At 36.1% G+C, this 23,067-nt stretch overlaps 2 protein-coding genes across 2 annotated transcripts in view; both read right to left on the reverse strand.

The window, feature by feature from the left end:
• Nucleotides 1-9,048: 9,048 nt before the first annotated feature.
• On the reverse strand, nucleotides 9,049-16,616 carry LOC129270287 (uncharacterized). Its single transcript, XM_054907684.2, has 5 exons — nucleotides 16,532-16,616; nucleotides 13,629-14,041; nucleotides 12,895-13,146; nucleotides 11,628-12,449; nucleotides 9,049-10,669 (listed from the first exon to the last, which is right to left on the reverse strand). The coding sequence occupies exons 2-5, from the start codon at nucleotides 13,927-13,929 to the stop codon at nucleotides 10,401-10,403; spliced, it is 1,644 nt and encodes a 547-aa protein (XP_054763659.2). The 5' UTR covers nucleotides 13,930-14,041; nucleotides 16,532-16,616; the 3' UTR covers nucleotides 9,049-10,400.
• Nucleotides 16,617-18,291: 1,675 nt separating this feature from the next.
• Nucleotides 18,292-23,067, reverse strand: part of LOC129270288 (hornerin-like) — a 47,035-nt gene continuing 42,259 nt past the window's right edge. The window contains exon 9 of the mRNA XM_064105494.1: nucleotides 18,292-22,704. Within this exon, the coding sequence (XP_063961564.1) occupies nucleotides 22,424-22,704 (281 nt within the window). The 3' untranslated portion in view covers nucleotides 18,292-22,423. The remainder of the gene's footprint in view (nucleotides 22,705-23,067) is intronic.

Consider the following 23,067-nt stretch of genomic DNA (forward strand, 5'->3'; position numbering starts at 1 on the left):
CAGATTTTTTTCGAGGCCCAACTACCAAAATTTTAAGGGAACGTCAATTTTGATGAAAAAATGTTTCGTGAATATTGAACACAAAGCTCTGAAGAACTTTCGAAACAAACAGTTTGAGAATGGGCGACAATAAACTACAAGTCATACAAAATATGCATGCACATGAGGTTCACATCAAAGTTAGATCGAGACCATCATTGTGTGCATGTGCAAGCTTTGCAACATGCATGGTACCTAAGCGTGCTTTCGCTTTGTTAGACCCATGCACGTAGACCGACCCGACAGGTCTGTGCAAATATTGTATATACAGTTTTCCCCCTATTTTTCTCTCCCTCTTGAGCTTCTCGCGGCCCACCGGTTGAGAAGCGCTGATCTCGAGAGTGATATGATATAGCATGGGTCACTTGGGCATAAATTCCAAATAGATACTTGAATAGTAAGATAAGAAAAACAAATACAATGCGTAGGTCTACAATAGTAGACTTTTGGGCCCGTATTCTGAAGTCGGCTTTAACTTAAACTCAGGTTTAAAGTTGTGGTTCAAGTATGGATAGCGGATTGTTACATAAATCACTAACGGTAGCGATATCATATTTCAGCTCATTTGGCTCTCAAATCATTCATAATTATTGTCTAGGAAGTATAAATAGATGATTGTCTTCACCATCGATGAATCAGGAAAGAGCACAGTAAGCATAAGAAACATACAATTTAATTTTTAAAAAAATTTCCCATGATTTTAGCACAAAGTTTTAGCACCATGGTCTAAGTTAAACCTGACTTCAGAATACGGGCCTTGGTGTCTATTCGGAAATGTTGAATCTCTACAGAGATTGTTTATAGTTAATGACACGATAACACTGAAATTCTTTTTACAGAATAATACGTAGGCCTAATCCTGAAAAGATGTTGCTTTGTGACTAATATTTACGCTTAATTAACATGTTGGACTCTTAAAAAATCTCGAATATAATATTTTTATTAGAGTAATCATAAATCGCGTCTTCCGAACTTTAGGAAACTTTATTTGAAGGTATGTAAGGGGATTTAAATGGATCATATAGCACTATTGGCAGCTATGGCGTGTCCATAATAAATTTGGTCGATTTTGACAATAATTTCAAGAGATGAAACAAAATATTTCAGTATTTTAGCCTAAACAGAATGAAACAAATTTGGTGTATGATCAAATTCATAAAATATCGAAGAGAATGAATTGAGTTAGTAACTAACCACCGACGGAGCGCGGTAATGGTTAATTGTGTTTTTTTCAATCAAACCGGGTTTTGTATACTGACCTTTATTGTTTTTTTTTTAAGTTAACATATCATATTAAACCCATATTCAGATTTCGCAATACGGTTTGCTTGACGACGCTGGGTCACCGTGCACCTAATAGCTCGGGTCTAAATATAGCATAAGTCGGCGATATCAAACTTCTTTTCATTTATCAGTTTATTTACGTCATAATGGTAGTATGAGGTTTGTTCCATCAGCATGATAAGGACAATATCAGGGTCGGATTTTTTTTCAACCACGACGCAAACGCTTTCTGAAACGTAGAGAAACTATTGTCAAAAGCCCTTCGTGAAAAAAACAGTCTTTGTTAAAAATCGGTGAATAGAAATCAGCAGTGTCGTCCGTGACTCTGAACAAACGACACGTTTACAATTCATCGTCAGCTCCGAATCTTAGGACGATCTGCTGTCCCGAATCACCAATTTTCGACAAAGACCTCTCAGCGGTCCATTGTGATATGAAGGGCGTTTTCAATGCAATTACTATGTTCTAGAATTCGTCGTCGTAGCAATTGCGAAAACTTTATGATTTCTAAGCCTTCCCATCGCTCGTTCTCCCCCGGGTAGAGAAAATGAGATAGAAAATGAAAAGAACTAAAAAGAAAATATGTTCTTGATATCTAAATCAATCGCGATTTCCAAATTCATCGTAAATAATCAAGCTTTAAAATGTGAGTGTATAAATATGATCATATCGTGCATTATTTTTATTTGTTTAGAGATAAAGGGGTGGTAAATCTTACCTACCATTAAATTCACATCCCTATTTTTCACACCCCTATTTTATGATAATTACCACGTTGTATCATTTTTGGGGTATTTTAATGTTTTCACTTTAATGGACTGAACGAGGTACTTTGTTGGCTAAATATTAAGGTATTTATGGTATTTTAAAACCCCTAGAAAATATTACTTTGTTTTCATTATTTCTAGATAACGTATACACAGTATAATGAGTCAACATCAAGGGGGCTAATACAGTATTTTACCTAACCTATGTATAAACCACAAACGTATTAAAATATAAGTCTTTGATCTAACCGAAAATATGACATGCACCTCACAACCATGACAAAAGGCTTAATATAATTCATCTATATCTAATACTAAATACGTGAATTGCAAAGGTTATATATTACCAAGTCTAATGAATTAAAACCAATTAGGTTATGTGGACATGTCGAGAATTGTTAGGCATGTAGTGAGGCCTAATGTTCAACGTGTCAGTATTAAAATAAGAAAAAAAAATAATACGTTATCATCCTGAGATGATACCTGGACGTCTAAAGCACTTTTTGTAACAATGAACAGGATGGGTATCTAACTAACAATTGATGGGAGCGCGTAGCGCGAGCTGAACATGTTTTATATTCAGCAGTTTTCTTTTTAAATTATGAACATGCAGGATGTGTATCTCGCTATACAAATAATGAAAACTCGAATCATGAGAAAACTAATTTGTGCATAATTGACTGAACACTGGATTTTTAACCCCCATGTTACCCTACCGAACATATAATTTATTTATCTCAATCAACAGCCACTGCTAGAGCGAAGTGCAAGCGAAATTTTGAATTATCAACAATGACCTGAAAAAAAAATTAATGTTAGTGACTAATATTGTTGGGAGCTTATTTGCAAAATTTGAAAAGTGAAAAATACTGTATTGGAGCTTGAGTAGAATGTTTATGACAGCATTTACTATACATTTTTTACAGCTTTCAAAATTTCGGGGGGGGGGGGGGCAAGTGGGGGCAAATGCCGGCCTTGCCCCCCCCCCCTCCTCCCCTGGTGCCGCTACTGCATAAACCTGTGATCGCTTACATCATGCAGTTATATAAGAAGGATCATGCTTACACATGAACATGCATGGCAAAAATCGAGTTGCCATTTTTGCTAATAATTTTATTCTACCAAACGATTCGTTATGAACAAAATGCATTTCAGTTCATAATCATAAAATATATGCCAAACGTATCACGCCTGTGGAAGACAAATATTAAACGGGTGAATGATTTTATCGACCTTTAATTCGTATGTATCCCAGACTCCCAGGTATATATTTGCTCAATCAGAGACTTCCTCATTGTAAACATAACGTAATTCATGGGAGTCATACCATTGTGACGTCGTTTTGTTCCAACTCATAATTCATGAAGGAACTCAAATGCATGTAATCTTTATGAAGAGATTTCTTCAATGATAATAGTCAAATCTAGACCAAAAAAAAAGCGCGGGAAATTAGTTCGACCTGACAGAGGACAACTGAACAAGGGGATAGCGTTGCCCCCGTTCAAGAAGCACAGAAAGATCGTTTTTTTTTGTATTATTATTCATTAGGAACCCGTAATTCATAATTGTTATTCATTCAGTTCATTTGAAGTTGATTATATATTGATAAAAGATCAATAATTGTTTGTCCTTTTCTTATCAAACAGGGAACTAATCTCAGTAAAATATTTTCAAAGGGTATAAGTCTAGATAAGGAACGCTTATACGGTTAGCAAGGCAGAATACAAGCACAAAATATGGACAACGTCTCTGAAAACATATTATTCAAAATTCAAACATTTAACGGTTACACGCTTTTAGAATGAGGATCATTTATCCATCTTTAATCGTCAAATTAACTGCAATACATTCCCTCTGTCAGCTTGGTGTAACGATGTGTATGTGTGGAGACGGAGGGTAGATAACGATTTCCTTATTCGCGAAAGAGAATCTTGATATTGTGAAATCATTGTTTTGTATATTTTTTAAAAAGATATATATAAGTTAACTTTTGCCGATTTAGGCGTGTATTTCACAAGAAAAACTAATTCTTACTATTTCTTTGTAAGGGCTAGACATATGTATCAGTTAAACCTAACGTCTGATCTAATAAGTTTAAATAGTTTGTAGCCTCTCTCCCCCATTCACCCTTAAGTCCCAAACCCTGCATCAGATCCCAAATGCTATTTTCCTCTCTACATCACTGAAATCGCACAAGTAGGACAAGCAAGGCTCACCAAATGTTGATCACAATATTCTTGAAGAACCAAATTTGAATAAGGGTCATTGTTAAAGTAGTGGACATTAATCATGTGAATTTACCCAACTAAAAATAGCAAATGATTAAATCTGATTTACTTATTATACCCGGTCACACTTAACCGGTTCGACTGTATATTATTTTGGTTTCCATGTAGCCCCTTTCCCCCTTTGGCTGCTATTACTCAAGCATTTATTTTGCTTATATAGTTTGCCACTGCATTTGTTTTTCACTACTTTGTCTTATCCTTAAATTGTATTCATGTCTAAATTTTGTTATGACACTACTATAAATTTGTCACATTACAATGTACTTTCATGTCATACTCTGATTATGTTTATGTATTGTAAATTTATTTTGACTTAACAATAAATGCAGAAACTCCTGCAAAAAAAATTTAAAGTTTGTCAGCACTAAACTATATCTATCTCGTATCAGAAAACTTTATTCCAATTTCTAATGATTTTTGTTGTTTATCCTGAATATAATAATCGTTCATTCCAAAAATAATTTTCTGATCTGACGATAAGTGTAAGGGATGGGGCATGATTTATACAAACGGGATGATTGACAGTGTCATGGTGCCATAACCGTCGTCATTATAACGATAGAAAAATAACAAAAAAATGAGAAAGCAATACTTGACACCTTAATGTTTGGTGACGTCACTATGTATTCAGTGAATCATAACATATTTGCTATTCTCGGTCTGCACCTCAAATAAAAGCCAGTAGTCTAGCTGTAACTTCATTTTACTTTTAAAGCTATACATAAACAGATAAATATTCAGTTGTTATTGTTTATTAAAAAGAAAGGAAGAAAAGCAGCTGTTTGAATGAATATAGAAACTGGACGCTTGACATTCCCTATGGCTCTTTCTTAACAGAAATAATATTTTATATAAAATCAAGGGCGGTGACAAGGGGGTAGGGGCGACTGCCCTCCCCTATCTGTCTATCTATTCGTAACAGGGACTCATACCAAAATTGTGAAAGTGGCTGACGTAATTTTCCCAAAACAACCCTGTAGATGTAAATGTTCAATATATAATTTGGAAAACACAGAGGTTGCAAATAATACAGATACCGATACAAGACTAGTCGTATGAGGATCAGACTCGATCGTTCTGGCGTGACGTAGGCCTACTCCAGTTTGTGCGTATTTCAGATAATAAGATATCATGAAGATGATACCAGAGAATTATTCTCTGAATGATACCATAGCACCCCAAGTGTTTCATAATCTTATGGCGATCCAATGAACTCCACACGTGCACCTTAATATTTTGTAAGTATACTATACTACTTTGAATTTTCTGGAGTTGGATAATAATTATTTTGCTATAACACCCCCATCATGGGCGGATGGAGAGGGGGGGGGGGGCTCTAATTCCAATCTGTCCCTGGCTAATCATGGATCACACCCCCCCCCCCTGACTCCCATTATTCGGCTGAATGCACTGCAACTGTTACTATAGCCGCTTGTGGGGACTGTTGACATCACTCTCTATTTTTTGTTTTATTTTATACTGTATCAAATTCTAATTTTTCTCCTCGTTGTCCTGTGCTCTGCCACAATGTTTTATTCCTCCCTGAACATCTGGAAATACTATTGTTTTAAGAATTACTTTTTCAGTGAAGTTAATTCAAACAATAAAAAACAAAAGAAATAGTGAGTGAGGGACACCATCGACTCTCTCATTTGCAAAATTGCATGCTACATATTTGTGCATAAAAATTTTAGAACGTCACCGTGGTCATAACTTTGATCTGATTTAGATGAAACTTTCAGCAATATGCGTGTTTGATTTTTTTCTATTTATTCAAATCATCTTTTTTTTCTAGGGTGGACTTGACCTCTAAAGAAGCACAATCGGATGAAAAAAGTATAGGCCTAGCAGCAGCGAAAACAATTTGAATGGTAATGAGTATATACGGTTAAAAACCATGCATAAGATTAACGGATTAAAAAATAAGCTAAATACTATAAATCATTAAGTAATCATTTACCTGTTGATGTCTTCCTCGTAGCTCCCGGTATGGTTTCCATGGCGATGTATTCCTAATAATAATTCCCAGATAGAAACAAGATGAATGTTCACTAATTTATTTATGTGTTCCCGAAAAAAGAAAGTAAATGAAATCTCAGATTTGTATATATTTTGCATGTGTGTCCCATGCATAATGGAGGTGACTCAGTCTCCGGCATCACCCGGAGAGATTCCAGACTGACTACCAACCAACTCACAAATTATTCCTCTGTCTATGTTTGCATGTTGGTCCCGTACTTTTTTCCCGAATCAGTGCACCTTGTTATAGATTTGTATTGTTGCCGAAATGTAAACCTGTATTCACTTCCTCCTCATGCTTGTCAGTATCACTGAATTACAATTTCCTTGTCCAATGTTCATTAAGATGCAGACATAAGAGTTCTGCAATGGCTGTTCACCTTCCCTTGAACAAAACACTGGTGAAACGTCACAAAGGCAATTTCCTTCAGTAACTGCCCACCACTGTTCCACGACAATTAAAATCCAAGTACTTTGGAGGAAATTATTTTGTCAATTTTGTCGTGTAGCCTAATTTAGGACCAGGAGAAGAGAAAGTGAGCGGGCGATTTTTTTCTCTTCTTTGACAGATTATGTAGGTTTTCCTCAATGAAAGGAGAACGGGAAAGTCAATTCAATTCAATTGTAATCCTTGATACAGTACATGATTACTCTATCCATTCACGTTTCGAGCTCTCCCTCACGATCAAAATCAATATCAACACTTCTTTCAGAGATTTCTCCAGACCGCACAAGAGACAGATTTGTCATAATCTACATTTTAAAACATATTCCGTTACAATGCACTGGTCGGGAAGAACCGTCACAAATTAAACATCATTTAAAAACAAATTTGGTGTGTACGGTTGATCGCAGATTATTGTGGGTGAAGGTGTAGGTGGCGTGACGTCAGTGAAGTATATTGTTCCTAAATATCAACAGGTTGCAATGACCTTGACGGATTTAAAAGAATATCAAATACAGTCGGACGCGAGATATAGAGCGTGTATATTACATAGAGATGACATTTAACCCTGATGCCGTTTCTGAATGTCTATAGATGAAAAAACACGAACTAAAAAAGCGCAACAAAAATAAATAGAGTTTGGATCCCTGATTATTAGTGTAAACCCTTGGTCAAAATTTCGCAAATTAAGTTGTCAAAGAAACGATAAGTTTACGTCTGTTATGTTCGATGATTTTGATGACAGCGTAAATTCCGAGGATAATATCAACGTCCAAATGTTTTTTTAATTTCTTTTAAAGAAAAAGGCCTGTTGTTTCGGAGAGCTTCTTGGACTATACAAGACACGTACGTTGACCTCAGATAACAGTTTCAGGTGGTGACTCCGAAGATTAGATGAGATGGCATCTTTGATGATCCGTATTGGTTACTCTTCATCATTTCTTTAATGATTATACAAGTTCAATGAATACCCATCCAATCAGATGACAAGATTCCAGCAACATGCTCTAAATTGAATTGTAATTAAACTTTTTGTGAAACGGTGTTCCTTTTTTGAGGACACGACGGGTGAGCCTGGAAGTCACTATACACTGCTTTGTTTTCATGCCCAACCTGTAAACAAGAATTATCAAGTTGGTACTATAGCTACTGTCCTTATCCCAACCCATGCATGGGTTTTAGGGTTAGCTATCATAACCTTATTTGCGTGGTTTTCTCATCATCGTGCTCATGAGCAAAGTCCAATCTCTGAAGGTCTAGATGATTAAAGTCGAGTGGGTGAAAACGTGTCGTGGTTATCAAATAACGCAGAACCAGGTTAGATCATTGCATGTAGCGGTGTAGACCAGGATTGACCAATAGGGATTGGGGCCAAGCCGGGGGCCGAGCCAAAATTCAAAGACACACCAACCTAGAAGCAATTGCCCCTACACCCCCCCCCCCTCTCACAAAAATTGGCAAGTGAAACAAAGGGGGTGCAGGGGCGACCACCGCTATAATTTTTCTACTAAAAGAAAAATGACGGAGAAGGGAATGTAGACGGAATACGAGTAGGAGGATAGTCTTGGACTGTATAATTCTATAATCCTCATTGAGAAAATATGACGTCACTCTTAGGTCGTTTGGTGAAGATTGTAATCATAAATATGATGGACAAGAAAAGAAGGATAATTTGAAGAGGGGTTCGTAGGGAGCTATTCCGACTCAACGTATTGTAAAATATCTACCGAGAGATGGCGTATTGCTACATAAATGCTTCGCTTCTATTGACTGTTTTAAATTCGTGGCATTTGAAATACCTTCAACTGATTACTATCAGACAATATTCATTTGTTATGCATGTAATTTGTGCTAACCAATGGTTCGCAAAACCACTATTTTTGTCGTGTAAAACAAGGTAAATAATTTGTTTGTTTTTTTTATTACTAAACGATTGTGCGATATTAAGGAGAGAAACTTTGAAATTTATCAGGTTATGACAATGATTTCCTATCATATAAAATACATCGTGCGGCAAGTGTTCAACTGCTATACAAGAAAAAGGGAGAATTAAGATAACTCCACGTTTCCTTTTTGTTATTATTTTTTCAATATATATATAATAGTAAAATTTCGTACTTGTCCTCGAAATTCAAGGTAAGTGGCCCGATGCCCATCCCCAACCTATGGAATCACCACTCATTATAAAACAACATAACCCATTCAATCAGGTATCTCCGATTATTTATTGACCAGAAACGAAAGGAATGTAATATGTCTAATAAAACTTTACGCATGCACATGCTCTTTAACAATAGTATAATACACAAGACACACAAAAAATCTACATGTATATAAGAAGACCTTACATATCAAGGATGATTACGAAAGATGAATATTTACCACGTTAAATGCTACGATTCTTTATTGGAGAAACACACAATACAAACAGAGCAGAAAACGATAAGTTCGACGTCCTTTTGACATGACCCTCCCGTCAGTCGTTTTGAGCATAATATATTTGATTTGTCAATCAGGAATTCTATAATGTCCATGATTGAATTGATAAAATCCTTGAAATGTATAGCTTTCCAAATCCAATTTCTAATAAATGTTCAGCATTAAGCTGACAGTGGCAGATCTATGGGGGTAGGGGGTTTAACCCCCCCCCCCCTCCCTTGGCTGCCAAGTAAAAAAAAAGAAAAAAGAAGTGACCAACAATTTGGAGCCAACCCCATTTTATGTTCACTTCATAGTAAACTTTTTTTTTCTTCATTTGGTACTGAAACCCTTTTTCTTCAAGTCAAATTTCTCGGTACCAAAAAGACCTTTATTTTGTAGTGGAGCCCTTTTTTATCTTGTCAAATTTCTCAGTCAAACCCTCTCCAACTCAGAGTAAAGTGATGTTGTTACGAGTTAATTTTTTTATATTTCATTCACATCATCTTCAGGATAATGTGGCAGAGAAAATGAATGTTGGCATATTGGTGATCCGGGAAAATCTTGTTCTCCTTCGTCATATTCGTATATAAAAGATTATCTTCTCATACTTTAATTATCTACAATATTACTCATCCATTGATGAAATATGCTTATGTTATGTGCCATGTGTATATAGTGTTTCCAACTCTTTCTTCTTAAATTATAACAACCTGAAATTAAAATAATTCTTACACCAATTTAAACGAACTAAATCAAATTTTTCATCTTCCACGAATCAGAAATGTGTCATCCGAGATAATGTTTGTTTCTAGCTTTATTCAGAACGCGAGGAAATTTATTTATTTATTTATTTATTTATTTATTTTGTTTTATTTATTTTATACTGCAGGTTAGGCCTGTTCAGTTCTTAAAACTGCTTTACAAAGGCGCCCTGCAGTTTAAAATACATGTCAAGATAACTATGAACAACAACAACAACAACAAACAACATCAAAAATACAAAATACAAAATATCTAACATCAGAAACAATTAACACCAAAATATAGAGTGGGAAGTGATAATTTAAACATACATAGCATTGTAAATCAATGGAATATCATTTCGCTCTTTATCAATTCGTATGAATTGATAAAGAATTATCTTTTAACATGTTTAATGATGTCAAAAGTTGAAGCCTTCTTTCTTGGTTCTAAACTTGCTGATTCAAAGAAGAAGAGCAGTTGTGCCATGTCTTTCTCTGAAATCTCCAAATTTTCGGACTTTTCAAGATTACCGCAGATGAGTACGGTATGGGCAAACTTGAAAGTTGAAGGTTGCGTTTTCTTAAAGTAGTCCATCCTGTTATGAGCGACTCCTGGACTCCATTCACGAATGTCATGGACGATTAAAGCCAACTTCTCCTTCCCTACAGAACAAGAGAAAACATGGACAAAACACTGGGGACATGCTTGATTTTCGGGTTTATGCCGAAAGAAAATAATCATGTGTGAATTAAATCTAGTTGCTTCTGACGAAATAAATGTTTGTCTTCGTTTGATGCAAAAAAAAAAACCGATTTATCCGTAGGAGAGACCTGTGGATCATAGTGATTCAGTTTGATATTCACCTCAAAGGTGACACCAAACACAATAATAATAGTAACCTATTTATACTGCCTGTATCTACAAATTCGTTCGAAACATTACATAAAATCAATGTACATTTAGGCCTACCCTGTGTAACCTTATCTTGAACATTGCTTTTCTAAAATTACTGTGAAAGATCTTATATTGAAACCATTATGCTTTGAATTGACTATCCTCACTGCAAGTTACCCCCAATTCGGAATTTAAGTACTTTAATAACTATTTGTCTAAACCATAAGCGCCCCATGGGGTGGGGGCACCACCTATATTATGAGTCAAGTATTGGGGATAATGAGGGGTAAGAAAAAAGAAAGATTGAGAATTCTGGGCCTTGTAACTATAATACACCCAGTATAATTCATTTAAATTCAATTTATAAAAATACATATCGTCATCATTAGATAGTTTTGTGCCCCCTCCCCTTCAAAATGAGCCTATTCTGGTCTAAGATATTTAAATTTGAATGTTTGATACGAGTCCAGTCAGTTTACCCCTGCTGAAAAAACACAGTGTCACACAATTTGATCACACTGTATTTACATAGTGAAAATATTATTCAAACCGTTGAAATGCTAAAAAATTAACACTGTGAAGGTATTTTCACACTGGACACCTCGGCAGTGTTTACATGGTCGAATATGTGAATATGTTGAAATGCTCAAATTGAACAGTGTGAAAGTTATTTCACATTGCGTTCCACACTGTGACCACACTGTGTTCTTTCCAGTAGGGACTTACCAATCTCTTTGTTGCAGTACTTCAGAAACCTGTCGTAGATGGAATTCGTGACGTCTGTGATTTCAAATCCTCTGTTGTTAACTGAATGACAGAGCACCATCACATCAACAGGGTCGTTGGAAGGAAACTTGAAAGAGTCGATATCGTTGTATGGTAGTCTCCGGAATCGGATGTCGGCAATAAAGGGTGCACTATCGGTTTTCAGCTCGTTCAACCGGGAAAGTAAGCCCCTAATGTTGAACTCATCCGAAGAGGTGCAGATTGAAACATTGATTTGACGGGATTGTGGCACTGGTCTCTTGTGTGATGCTGCATGTTGCTGTGGATGATATTGAGGCAGTTGCTGAGGAGTGTATTGCGGTGGATTGTGTGGTTGATGTCCCGAAGGAGGTTGTGAAGAGTGCTGTCCAATGGTTTTCCCATGTTTGTGTGGCGAACATTCTGCATGATTTTGTTCATGTTTTCCGGACAGTTGGGAAGGATTCATTCCAGTTTGCTGAACAGGAGTTTGTGGCACACGTGGTCCTGCAGTCTGACCATGATGATGTCCAACATACTGATCATGCTTTTCTACAGGCTGTTGTCCTTGTTGTGTGGAATATTGTGTGAGTTGTCCCCGTTGCTGCACAGAACTTGGTGGTGGATGTCGCTGGGACTGTTGTATAGGATAGTAACTTTGACCGCCTTGTCCTTGACTATGTGAGGGAAGGTTGGCGGGTTGATTGATTGTGACAGGATGTTCTTGTCCCTGATATTGTACAACTCCCGGTTGGGCAGGGCGTTTACGACGTTGGTGAGAGGAATCCAGCGATGGAAGATTTTCTGAAACATAACCAAAATCAGTTATATTAATTGTAACCCATACACGTTTACTGCATATAGTGTGAATACGAAACAGTTTTTAAATGTTGATGTTGAGTTACGTGGACATGAAACTCCTTCTACTTTGGGCTCTGAAATGAAGCCTTTATTGCGTTTTTTGACCAAATAATATTTATTATATGAAACATCAACTCCATTCTAATAAAATGTATTTCACAATGTATACAGCAACAAAGCCTCGGAAAACATTGATTCTTGCCATTTAATAATCACAAAATTTCATGGTTATCATTCATAGAAATTTCATTTATAATTCAGAGAAATACATTAAAAACATCAAAAATAATAATTCCCGTTCCCGAATCTTCATGACCTTAGCAAACCATTCATGTTTCATTTTTTCGCAAATGGAAACATCTTTTCATATATGTATTTTTAAACATACTTTTAATAATGGACATGAATCCTTGCTCTCTTTTCTCAGGCTGTTGGGACGCCCTCCTCAAGAACTCGAGTAGATTTGCTTCATCTTGGTCTTTAAGTCTTTTCCCTTCATCTAGCTTTCCGGATATCAAGACGAGATCTGAGCTTTTAAACGTCTTTGGTTGTTGACGTCGAAGAGTCACCATCTGCCCCTGATATTCCTTCTCACTCATATCCTTGAAGTCATGAGCAATCACCACAATCTTCTCTTTTCCTGAAAGAAAATGTTCAGAGAATGATAAATGATTATGCACATAAAGATGCTACAGTCACTGTGATTCAAACCAACAAACCGAATAAACCAACCAATATTAGAATAGGTCATTGGGATAAAGGTAATAGCTTTTGTCGGATTGCATTTTGTGTTGCCGTGTGATGTTGGTCAAAATTTTCGGATGATAAACATTTCCATCGCCACAGTAAAAATCTGAAGTTTGGACTGTCCTTTGCCATGTTTGACAGGATTGTGTAGATATAACAATAATAACAAGTTAACCAGTCGGTTATCTTCAAAAGAGGATACAACCAAAACACGTAATAGTGCTTGTTTATCAAACATCATAAGTTTCGTATAGTTTTAACTTACAGCAGTAACAGTTAAAATAAAACAGTAATATCATGAACTATGTAATTCCTGTCCTCTTTGTACAGAAACTATTCCAGGTTCCAGTGGGCAGCGAGTTAAACACGACTCACCTAGAAGCTCCGTGCAATTCGGGAGGAACTTATCATAGCAAGCATCGGGTACGTCGGTGATGGCCAGCCTTCTATTCGTGATAGAGTGACAAAGGATCATCACGTCGACTTGTTGCTCCTTGATGAATTTGTGCTTGTCTATGTTGTTGTAAGGGAGCTGATGATAGGACACCTTCTTGATGAGCTGCTGATGGTGCCTCTGGAGATTCTGTAGATGGTCCATGAGACCGTTGATGTTATACTCGTATGAGGATGTACAGACAGTGACAGAGACTTGACGTTGGTTATTAGATCCTGCCATGATGGCTGTCCCTCGGAGTTCAGGTTGAAGTTGCTGATCCTCTGCTGACCTAACGTGATCGCAAACTCCTCCTGTAATTGATCTTGGTTGTTGGTTAAAGGGATGCTCCGGGCTGAAAATAAAATGATTTCAACAAGATAAAGAAAATCAGACAAAGAAAACACTGAAAATGTGATCAAAATTGGACAACAAACAACAAAGTTATGGCATTTTAAAGATTTGCATTGTTCCGGTGAAACAGTTCAAGGCATGTCTTCATGAATATTCAATGAGCAAATTGATGATGTCACACTCACTCCACTTGTTCTTTTGTATTTTACTATATGAAATTGGGTTAATTCAAATTTTTTCTACTAAGAACTGAAAAAATTTGGATTGACAATTGATTAATGCATTGGATATTAATTGCTGTAGAAATATATTATAATAGAGGAGACACATTATTCACTCATGTATGACAAATGAAACAATTATGATTTCATGTAATAACATAAGAAAAGGGAAAGTGTGAATGTGACATCATCAGCCCACCTTATGAATATTCATGATGACTTGCATATAACTATTTTAAGAAGTAATGCTAAACTTTAAAATTCGATAACTTCGTCATTTGTTATTCGATTTTGATGAAATTTTCAGCATTTTGTTTTGTGAATTTTACTCTATTTATTTAGAGATGAATATCTTCAGCCCGGAGTATCCCTTAATTAGATGCAAGCTTTCTCTTTTACACTCTTTGTTTATCATGTTTATTCGGAATTGAATCAAAGTTTTGCAGGTTTATAGATCGCTTTAGAAAGATAATATTTTCCTTATCAGTTAACTCTCACGTAAATTTAAAGCGTAGCCACTGAGCACAATTATCCCCCCTTTATTGACAAGTGTATATGATCCTTTTTAAACCACAGGCTTAGATAAGATTGTCAATAAATAAAAAACCAACATGTATTAAGTTGGGGCATAAATTGCAAAAAGAACAAGGGTCAACGATTACTTCATCTCTAATGGAAAATAGGGTTACATTCCCACAAGGAGGAAGATTTGATATCGACCTTCGTATTAATTGTGTAGATTCTAGTTCTATTGACATGAATAATACTTTTGGAGATAGCATTAACTGCAGTATAGACCCCTAAACAATGAAAAAACGTTTGTGTTTTTTCAATAACATAAGAACACATTGCACCATCAACAATAAAATGAAAAACAATAAAATATCAACTCCTTAATAACCTCCTACATACAGTGGCGTAACTACGGGGGGGGGGGGCATGGGGGGCACGTGCCCCCCCCCCCCCCAATCGGCTGGCAAAAAAAAAAACGGGGAAAAAGAGGGAGAAAGGGAGAGAAACGTACTGGGGAAAGAATAGATTATTGCTTATTATAATGTTATATTATATTATAATTATGTTATGTAACATTACATTAAGAAATCATAAATTTATGAAACACAGGCCTAATTTGCGCAGGGCCTAGGCTATGTCTTCATTGTTCCTGGTGCTCGCATTGTCTGTGTAACAAGATATATCCTGTTGTACTAAAACCTCCCGTTTTCAAGTCAATATACACAAAATATATTTCCTCGCACTTCAAATTATCATTGTTTTATGTAGTGACATATGCTTCTTTTCATGACTACTTAAAGTGATTGCCCCATTTTAAGGTCTTAATATAAACCATTTCATGTCCGTGCTTACGTTTGCATTCGTGGATTGGTGAGATATGTCTGTTCTTCATGAATTCCTAAAATCAGACCTTAAAATGTCCCTTTTTCTGATCTGAATATCAAAAAATTTCAGCTTGCGCTTCGCGCTCGCATCAATTGGTTAGTGAAATAAGCATGGTATTCGTGAATTCCTACAAGCAGGCCTTAGAATGCCCCTCTTCAGGTCTAAATTTCCTAAATTTTCAGCTCGCGTTTCGCGCTCGCAATATTTGACTAGTGCGATGCGTATGATAATCATGATTACAATGACTAAATAAAGTGCTTCATGTGTTTAGATGTATATTATTCAAACAAAATCAGCAAGCGCTTGGCACTCGCATTAGATGACTATGGTGAGATATGTATACTCTTATTGGATTCCCAAAATATAGTCCTTAAAATGTCCTTGTTTGGGGTCAATATATACACAAAATTTCAGCTCGGGCTTTGCGCTCGCATTGTATGTTTAGTGAGACAGGCATGTATTATGATTACAAACATTTGTTTATAATGTCTCTTTTTAGGTCTGAATTTCAAAATAATTTCAGCTCGCGCTTCGCGCTCGCATTATGTGATCAGTGAGATACATATCCGTTTAATGGCACTGTCCTTAAAATGTCTCTATTATGTCAGTATACCTGGCAACTGAGCGCGCTCTCTAAGTGACTCAAAATTTTTGCTGGTGCCCCCCCCCCCCCAATGCCGCGACCCACGGTACGCCACTGCCTACATGTAAGTCATACCATAATCGAGTGCGAATTGAAAGAAATTAATCATGTCTTAACTCAAACTCATATCAAACCATGATAACGTAAAATTTGAATAAGTATTCGTCATGTTTGTATTTGCCTATCATGTCTTTAAATATTAATAATAATGAAATAAATGCATATTTACCAGCTAACTGCAACTGAACTACGTGTATTTATTCTAGAAGATATACATGTATGGTACTCTTCCGTATCACATGAAAATGGACGAGTTTCATGAAACGGGGAATTTCCAGTGTCACAAACAAAACCATAGTCTACAATTCAGGCTAAATATGTAATCGACGTAAACGTTGTACTTGATGAACGATGCTGTTTGAATATTGTGTTGGGTTATTTTTTTGTTTTGTATATTGTGCGTGTTAGGTGAAAAGGAAAATAATCTGTTTCAAACTATACAAAGTCATTGAAGGTCAAGCTCCATAATGTCCAATTTACTTCTTGAATATGAATATATTATTATAAATAAGAAAAATCAAGAATTTCAAATACAGTTTTACCATCTCGCCCACATTAGGTAAGTACAAAAGGGCTATAGGGCACATGAGAGTAATTCATCTGCGCGCAAAGCATGTCGGACGGGCGTAAGTAAAGATCACATGACTTTATTGATTAAAATAATTCATTAAAAATAGATCAAATGTTTGTATATCAAAAGAAGGATAGAGATAATGCTATGTTCATACTCTTTCATAATTAAGGCGTTTGGCGAGGCTAGACTGCATTTTTGTCTTTCATTTTAATTATTATTACCCACAATGCAGTTCTGTTTTTTCTGGCAATGAACTGGCCGAAATTATGGTTAGTCTTATTTCTGGCCATTTAACTTTTGATTGAGCTGGGCAAGTACCTGATTAACATATCAAGTCTTAATGTACTGTTAATTGTGACTAATGTTAGTGAATTAAAGCAAAATCTATCGAGGGATTGAGTTTTAATGATTTTTTGATGAGCTATGATATAACACGTGAGTGAATGGGGGTCTGTAATACTCATGTGTGCCCTATAGACCTATCACTGAATCAAGAGTATACCGAAAGCAGGGTTGGACATGGTGGAGGCGAGCTATGGTGGTCTCCCCTGCTAAATGCATTTCGCTCCACCCCTCCTCAAAAAAAAGAGGAAGAAGAAAAAAAAATGAAGGAGAAAATATGGAAGCTTACACCTTTTGCTGTGAATCTTATTTGTTACCTCATTTGTAAATCACTTCCTTGCTTGCTCCCTCGCTTTCTTGTTTCTCAAAAAAAAAAACCGCGAAAATAATTCCTGGGAAAATTCATGCGTACGGCCCTATATATAGAGGAAGCCGAAAATTTCTTACCTGCCCCTCCCACACCCATCCAAACCGTCCATCAACATTTCGTCTAACAACCGTTTGGTCCAATCATCACTTCGTCTAATCACCATTTCGTATATTTCCATTTCGTCTAATAACCAGTTGGTCTAATACCCATTTTCTTTTATTTGGATAATTAACACTTGTTTATTTAGACCAAATGGTATGGCTATTGGACTAACTGTTTATTAGAGGGAATGGCATTAGACTAAATGAAGTAGACCATGTTGTGAGTAGACGAACTGACCATGATGATAGACCAAATGGTAGAAGGTTTCGCGATTGGACGAATTGATATTAGACGAATTGGAAATAAACCCCAAGAGCAACCATCCTCCATTACAAGTATCCTAGAGAACAGAGAAGTAAAATGTGACATAACCCTGCCCTCTCTTTGGGGATTTCTTCCTTGAAGTTCTCCTTTTTTAATTTTTCCCCTCACCTCAACCCCCCCCCCCCCCTATAGGCCTACTTGAAAAAAAATCATGAGTCTGCACGCGACACCAACACCTGATTCAACACATCAACAAGTGACTACTATCAACAATAAATTCAGAACATATTAGCAGGTTTATTGCAACACTTTATCACCAAACAAGAGATAACAGCTGAGAGATGAAAATATGAAATAAGAACTGAAAACACATATCAAGTAAGAATAAAAACCTTAAAGTGATGGGGCCTTTAATCCACTTCACATAATAAATGATTATTTAATATGTCTAGTCTTTGTCTTTAATATACTTGTTGTGGATTGAATAAATGAGATATAGGTATACGTACAGATGAGCAACTATCTGTTAGAATTAAAGGAGAAGTTATCCCTAACGAAAGATTTTGATATAAAAAAAACCAGTGGCTCGTAACACACAGCTTAGCAATCATCGTAGAACTTTTTTCTACGATTGATTCAATTGACTACAATGTACAATCAATCAATCAATTTTTTTTTAAACGCAGCCTAATTTTCTTGTTTGTTTTTTTCTTAATTGATTCACTTAGTGACCGGCTGGCATGTCGTCAGTGTCTTGGTTTGAAAGAAAGTACTGACGACGTGCCCGCCGATCATTGCAATCAAACTCTAATATTACTGTTGTGGCGACGCATTCCGGTACTCTGTTCTATTTGTAAATCATTTTCTATAACCACTCTTATGTTTTTATTCTTGGTCTCCCTTTTTGCAAGCCTTTGAGGCTTTTTGGGATACATTTTTCTTTCATTATTTTTTTTTTCAAATCTCATCTTAATGTTTCATGATTATATTTGTATATTTATGTTCAAAATAATGTATGATATTTGTATGTTTTTACATGTATATATTATTGAAAGAAATAAATGAGAGTATTTCCACTCTCCCTCAAAACATTAATCGTGAAAATCAAGCATACGATTAACCGCTAACCTTTGTGTTACGGGACCCAGAAATGTAATAAAAAATATTGGTGTAGGTTTGAGGAAAATCCATCAAAGATTAAGAAAATTAATATAATCTTAAATGTTTGATTGGTGGCGTCATATACGAGCAGCTGTTCCGTATGTAATGTAATATAAAATACTTATATTTACATTTTTCAATGGTTCATGATGAATGAAAATTTTCTTCATTCTTGAGCGGGTGTTAAATATTTTGTCTGTTAATTTACTAAAGGTACAATAAAGCCCATTTTCATTTTTTTATTCATATGAAAGAACACTTCAATTATTTCATTCTTAATTCACGATACATAGGAAGCTGCTCGGATATGACATTACAAATTAATTAGAATAAAATTGTGATAACATTTCAAATCTCTGATGGATTTTCCTCTGTGCTTCACCATTATTTCTTAGTTTTACAATTTTTGTCAGGGTGAACTTCGATCCCTTTCAAAGAGAGAGAGAGAGAGGAATATCACAGATGATGCGTGCGGTGAGGCGTGGCGGACTTCATAGGTGTTGGTCGTATATACTCGTGGCCGGATATTCATGATAACAACTTCGAAATAGGCCATAATTATATTGTGCTTTAAATGAAAAGTTGTCCATACTGACGCCTTTAAGCATACAGAGTAACATCCAGGATATTCAAACTTACGTCTTTGGATGATAGTTATCAAAAATGAAATGTCTTTTCGGAAAGACAGAGCTCTACCCCCCTGCAATAAATTTTATTCTGATACGAATTGTTTACATCCAAAATACCAAGAGCTCATGGAATCAGAACATCAAATGCACAAAAACACTCTTTTTTACATTTATATTTGAAAAACAAATAATACAGTAAGCATCAAATATTGTATTCTTTTCTACATGGGCGGGGGCTTATAATACCAAATCTATATCCTTTGGACCAACATCGTAGAATAAGAGCTAGTGTGTTATCATAAAACTTGTGGTTAATGCTATAATTATCCATACTTTTGAAACGAACACAAGTACATGCTACCGATGAAAATAGATATTTCAAAAATGAAAATGTAATGACAAACTCTTAAAAATCAAAGGGGTGAGGAGTCTCCACTTCGTCCAATCACGGTTCTATTCGAGAAAAGGGGTAATAATTTTCCTCCCCGAAACAATCTGACAAGCAAAGTATGTACAAAAAGCGGTGGGGACTTTCCTTTGTTGCAGGACTTCGACAAGCGAAAAGAAAGAAGAAAAACAAGGTTAGAGAATATTTCCCATATCTACTTTTGTTCAGGGGGAGGAGGGGACGCTTGAGCGACGCCCCCCCCCCCCCTTTCCGTCCGTTGATTCGGCTCTGATTTGTAAATATAAATCATCATGGTGAGATTGTTAAGGAAATAGTTCATCTTTCATAGTCTAGTCTTATCTGAATCACGATCACGTAATGCTTTTAACAATCACATTCAACCAATTATTTACAAAGTTATGTAGATGTAAATATACGAGTTCACCTTTACAAGATTAAGCTATAGTCGTCACATCAAACGAAATCAGAAACATGAAGCTTAATTTGATTTTTATTTTATCATTATCGGTGAATGATAAGTGTGGATTTGATTCCAGTTAACATGTTAAGTGGTCCGTTTCGTATAATGAATTACAACTATTGTAACTTTACCAGCATAGCAACTGACATAGTATTAAAACCCCCTCACACCTGACCGAATGTAGACGGACGAAGGGTGACGAATAGGAAAATGCACAAAATGCACGCGAATTCAACGAATTCAAATAAAATTTCCGTCAAATCATGCGATCAGTAGCTATTGTCAAATTTTATCAACGAACGTTAAGCGAAGGATAAATATGACATGCGAAGGATATCGATTGTTCGGTTCACATATTCGAGTAAATTGCAGCCGAAGGCGATAAACTGCCCCTTTTATCACATCTATCAGTAGATCATGTGTTCTTTCTATAGGAGGGCATACAATACAAATTTTTAAAGAATACATCATGGATAAAGAGTTTGTATCACCATAAGAAAAAGCAAAAACAAACATTTTGGGGGTATTTTACAGTCCATCAAAGGGAAAGTTGTTCACATGTGACATCACACATCCTTGTCGCATTGCCAATGGGAGGATCTCCATAGCATTAGTGATTGAAATATTCAAATGCTCATAACTTTCTCATTATTTGTCCGATCTTTCTCAAACTTTCTTTGTCCTTATTCTTAGATTTTTCTATATCGACACAAGCCTAATTTTTCCAAAGGTTTCATTCCCCTTTAAGGATTTCTTTCGAGATCGGTCCACTATGGCAAAAGCGCGATGAGGGACTATGCGCGACAAAAACACACGAACGATAAATAAACGATTTACAGATGACCAACGATTAGTAAATTCGTCTGGAAATTTTAAACTGGTTAAAAATTTCCGCGCGAATGTGAATAATCGCAGATTCGCAGCTGTTAGTTCAGAAGGTGTACGAACCCAAACACGAAGGGTAAATATGATTTACCATCAGTTACCATTGAAAACGATTAAAAAATGCTTTTCGCCAGCCATCGCAAGGCATATTTCAGGCAATTTGGTTAGGTGTGAGGGGGCCTTTAACAGGGCTTGGCAGCCATTTACCATCAAGGCCACCGTTGTAGTTGCAATAATGGTAAGTAACAAGTTGCCATTATTGCAACTACAACGGTAGCCCCAGTTATGATGTTTCAAGTAGTGAAAAGAGGGAGTCGAGTTTTAAGGGGAAAAGAGAAAGAAAGAAGAGTCTAAAATGGTGATGTGTGATTCGTGTATGTATATTTTCTATCTAAGTCAACTATATTAAGGAAAAAATAATATCAAACAAAATCTTGACAATTCTGGCGCCTTGTTAATCACTTAACTTTCTTAAACTCCGACCATGATAACCTTTTCTAGGTTCCATTGTTTTACGCTAATTTTGATTACATACATGTAATACTATATCGATTTCATGGAATCAGGTAATGCAACTTACAAAGGAACTTAATGTGAAATTTGTGAAGTGTTGGAAACGAAATCTTGGCGCAATTCGGAAAAAAGTACATGTTCTTTATTATGCAATCCTAACATACAGCGTATAGCTTCGCTTTACCTTGAAGTTAATATAATTATCATTATGTATCATATGATCATGAGGATAGGGCTTGTAGAATATATGCAATGAGAACAGCTATTCATTAATCTCATTTTCACCTTTGTATCCTTCTTTTTTTTCCTTTTAGAACTGCTCCACTTGGTATCTTAGTAGTATTTGCTGATACTACCAGAATGAACCCATCCAGGTTTTCAAAGCTCCTTGTGTTTCGGCCTTGTTCTCTTTTGGTTCAAACCTTGCTTTTTCCAAGAATGTTATTAGTTTAGTCCAATCCTCATCTCTGATTTCCACATTGCCTTGGTCTTCCAGTCTACCACACACCATTACTGTGTCAGCAAGTTCAAATGTCAAAGGTTGTGACCTCTTGAATGCGTTCATCCTGGTCTCAAGGATCGTTGGCTTGCAGTCACTAAGGTCATGAACAACTACTGCCATCTTCCTTTTACCTGGAGTGATAAAGAACAATAAAATATTGAGACTTATCATTATACCCCGAAAGCAGGCACGGATTAAGGGGACAGAGTTATATAGGAACGAATGACCCGACATTTGGCCAAAAGTTGTATCAGATTCCTGTATTTTCCTTTGCCATGAAGGATGGAAAGGAATCCTCATATACCATTTTCATAATCGTATGGAAATGAAATAAGTACCAAGTAAAAATATGAAACTACAGCGTAATTGCTTCTATCAAGAACCGGGGCCGATGGAACATTTTACACGTGATTCTAGTTCTTAAACCATCGAAGATTGTTGAAATTTACTATTTTCATTGGTGCAGCAATGGGTCCTCCGACAGAATTGGTCGG

This window comes from Lytechinus pictus, chromosome 10 (genome assembly GCF_037042905.1).
Source record: "Lytechinus pictus isolate F3 Inbred chromosome 10, Lp3.0, whole genome shotgun sequence".
NCBI lineage: Eukaryota > Metazoa > Echinodermata > Echinoidea > Temnopleuroida > Toxopneustidae > Lytechinus > Lytechinus pictus.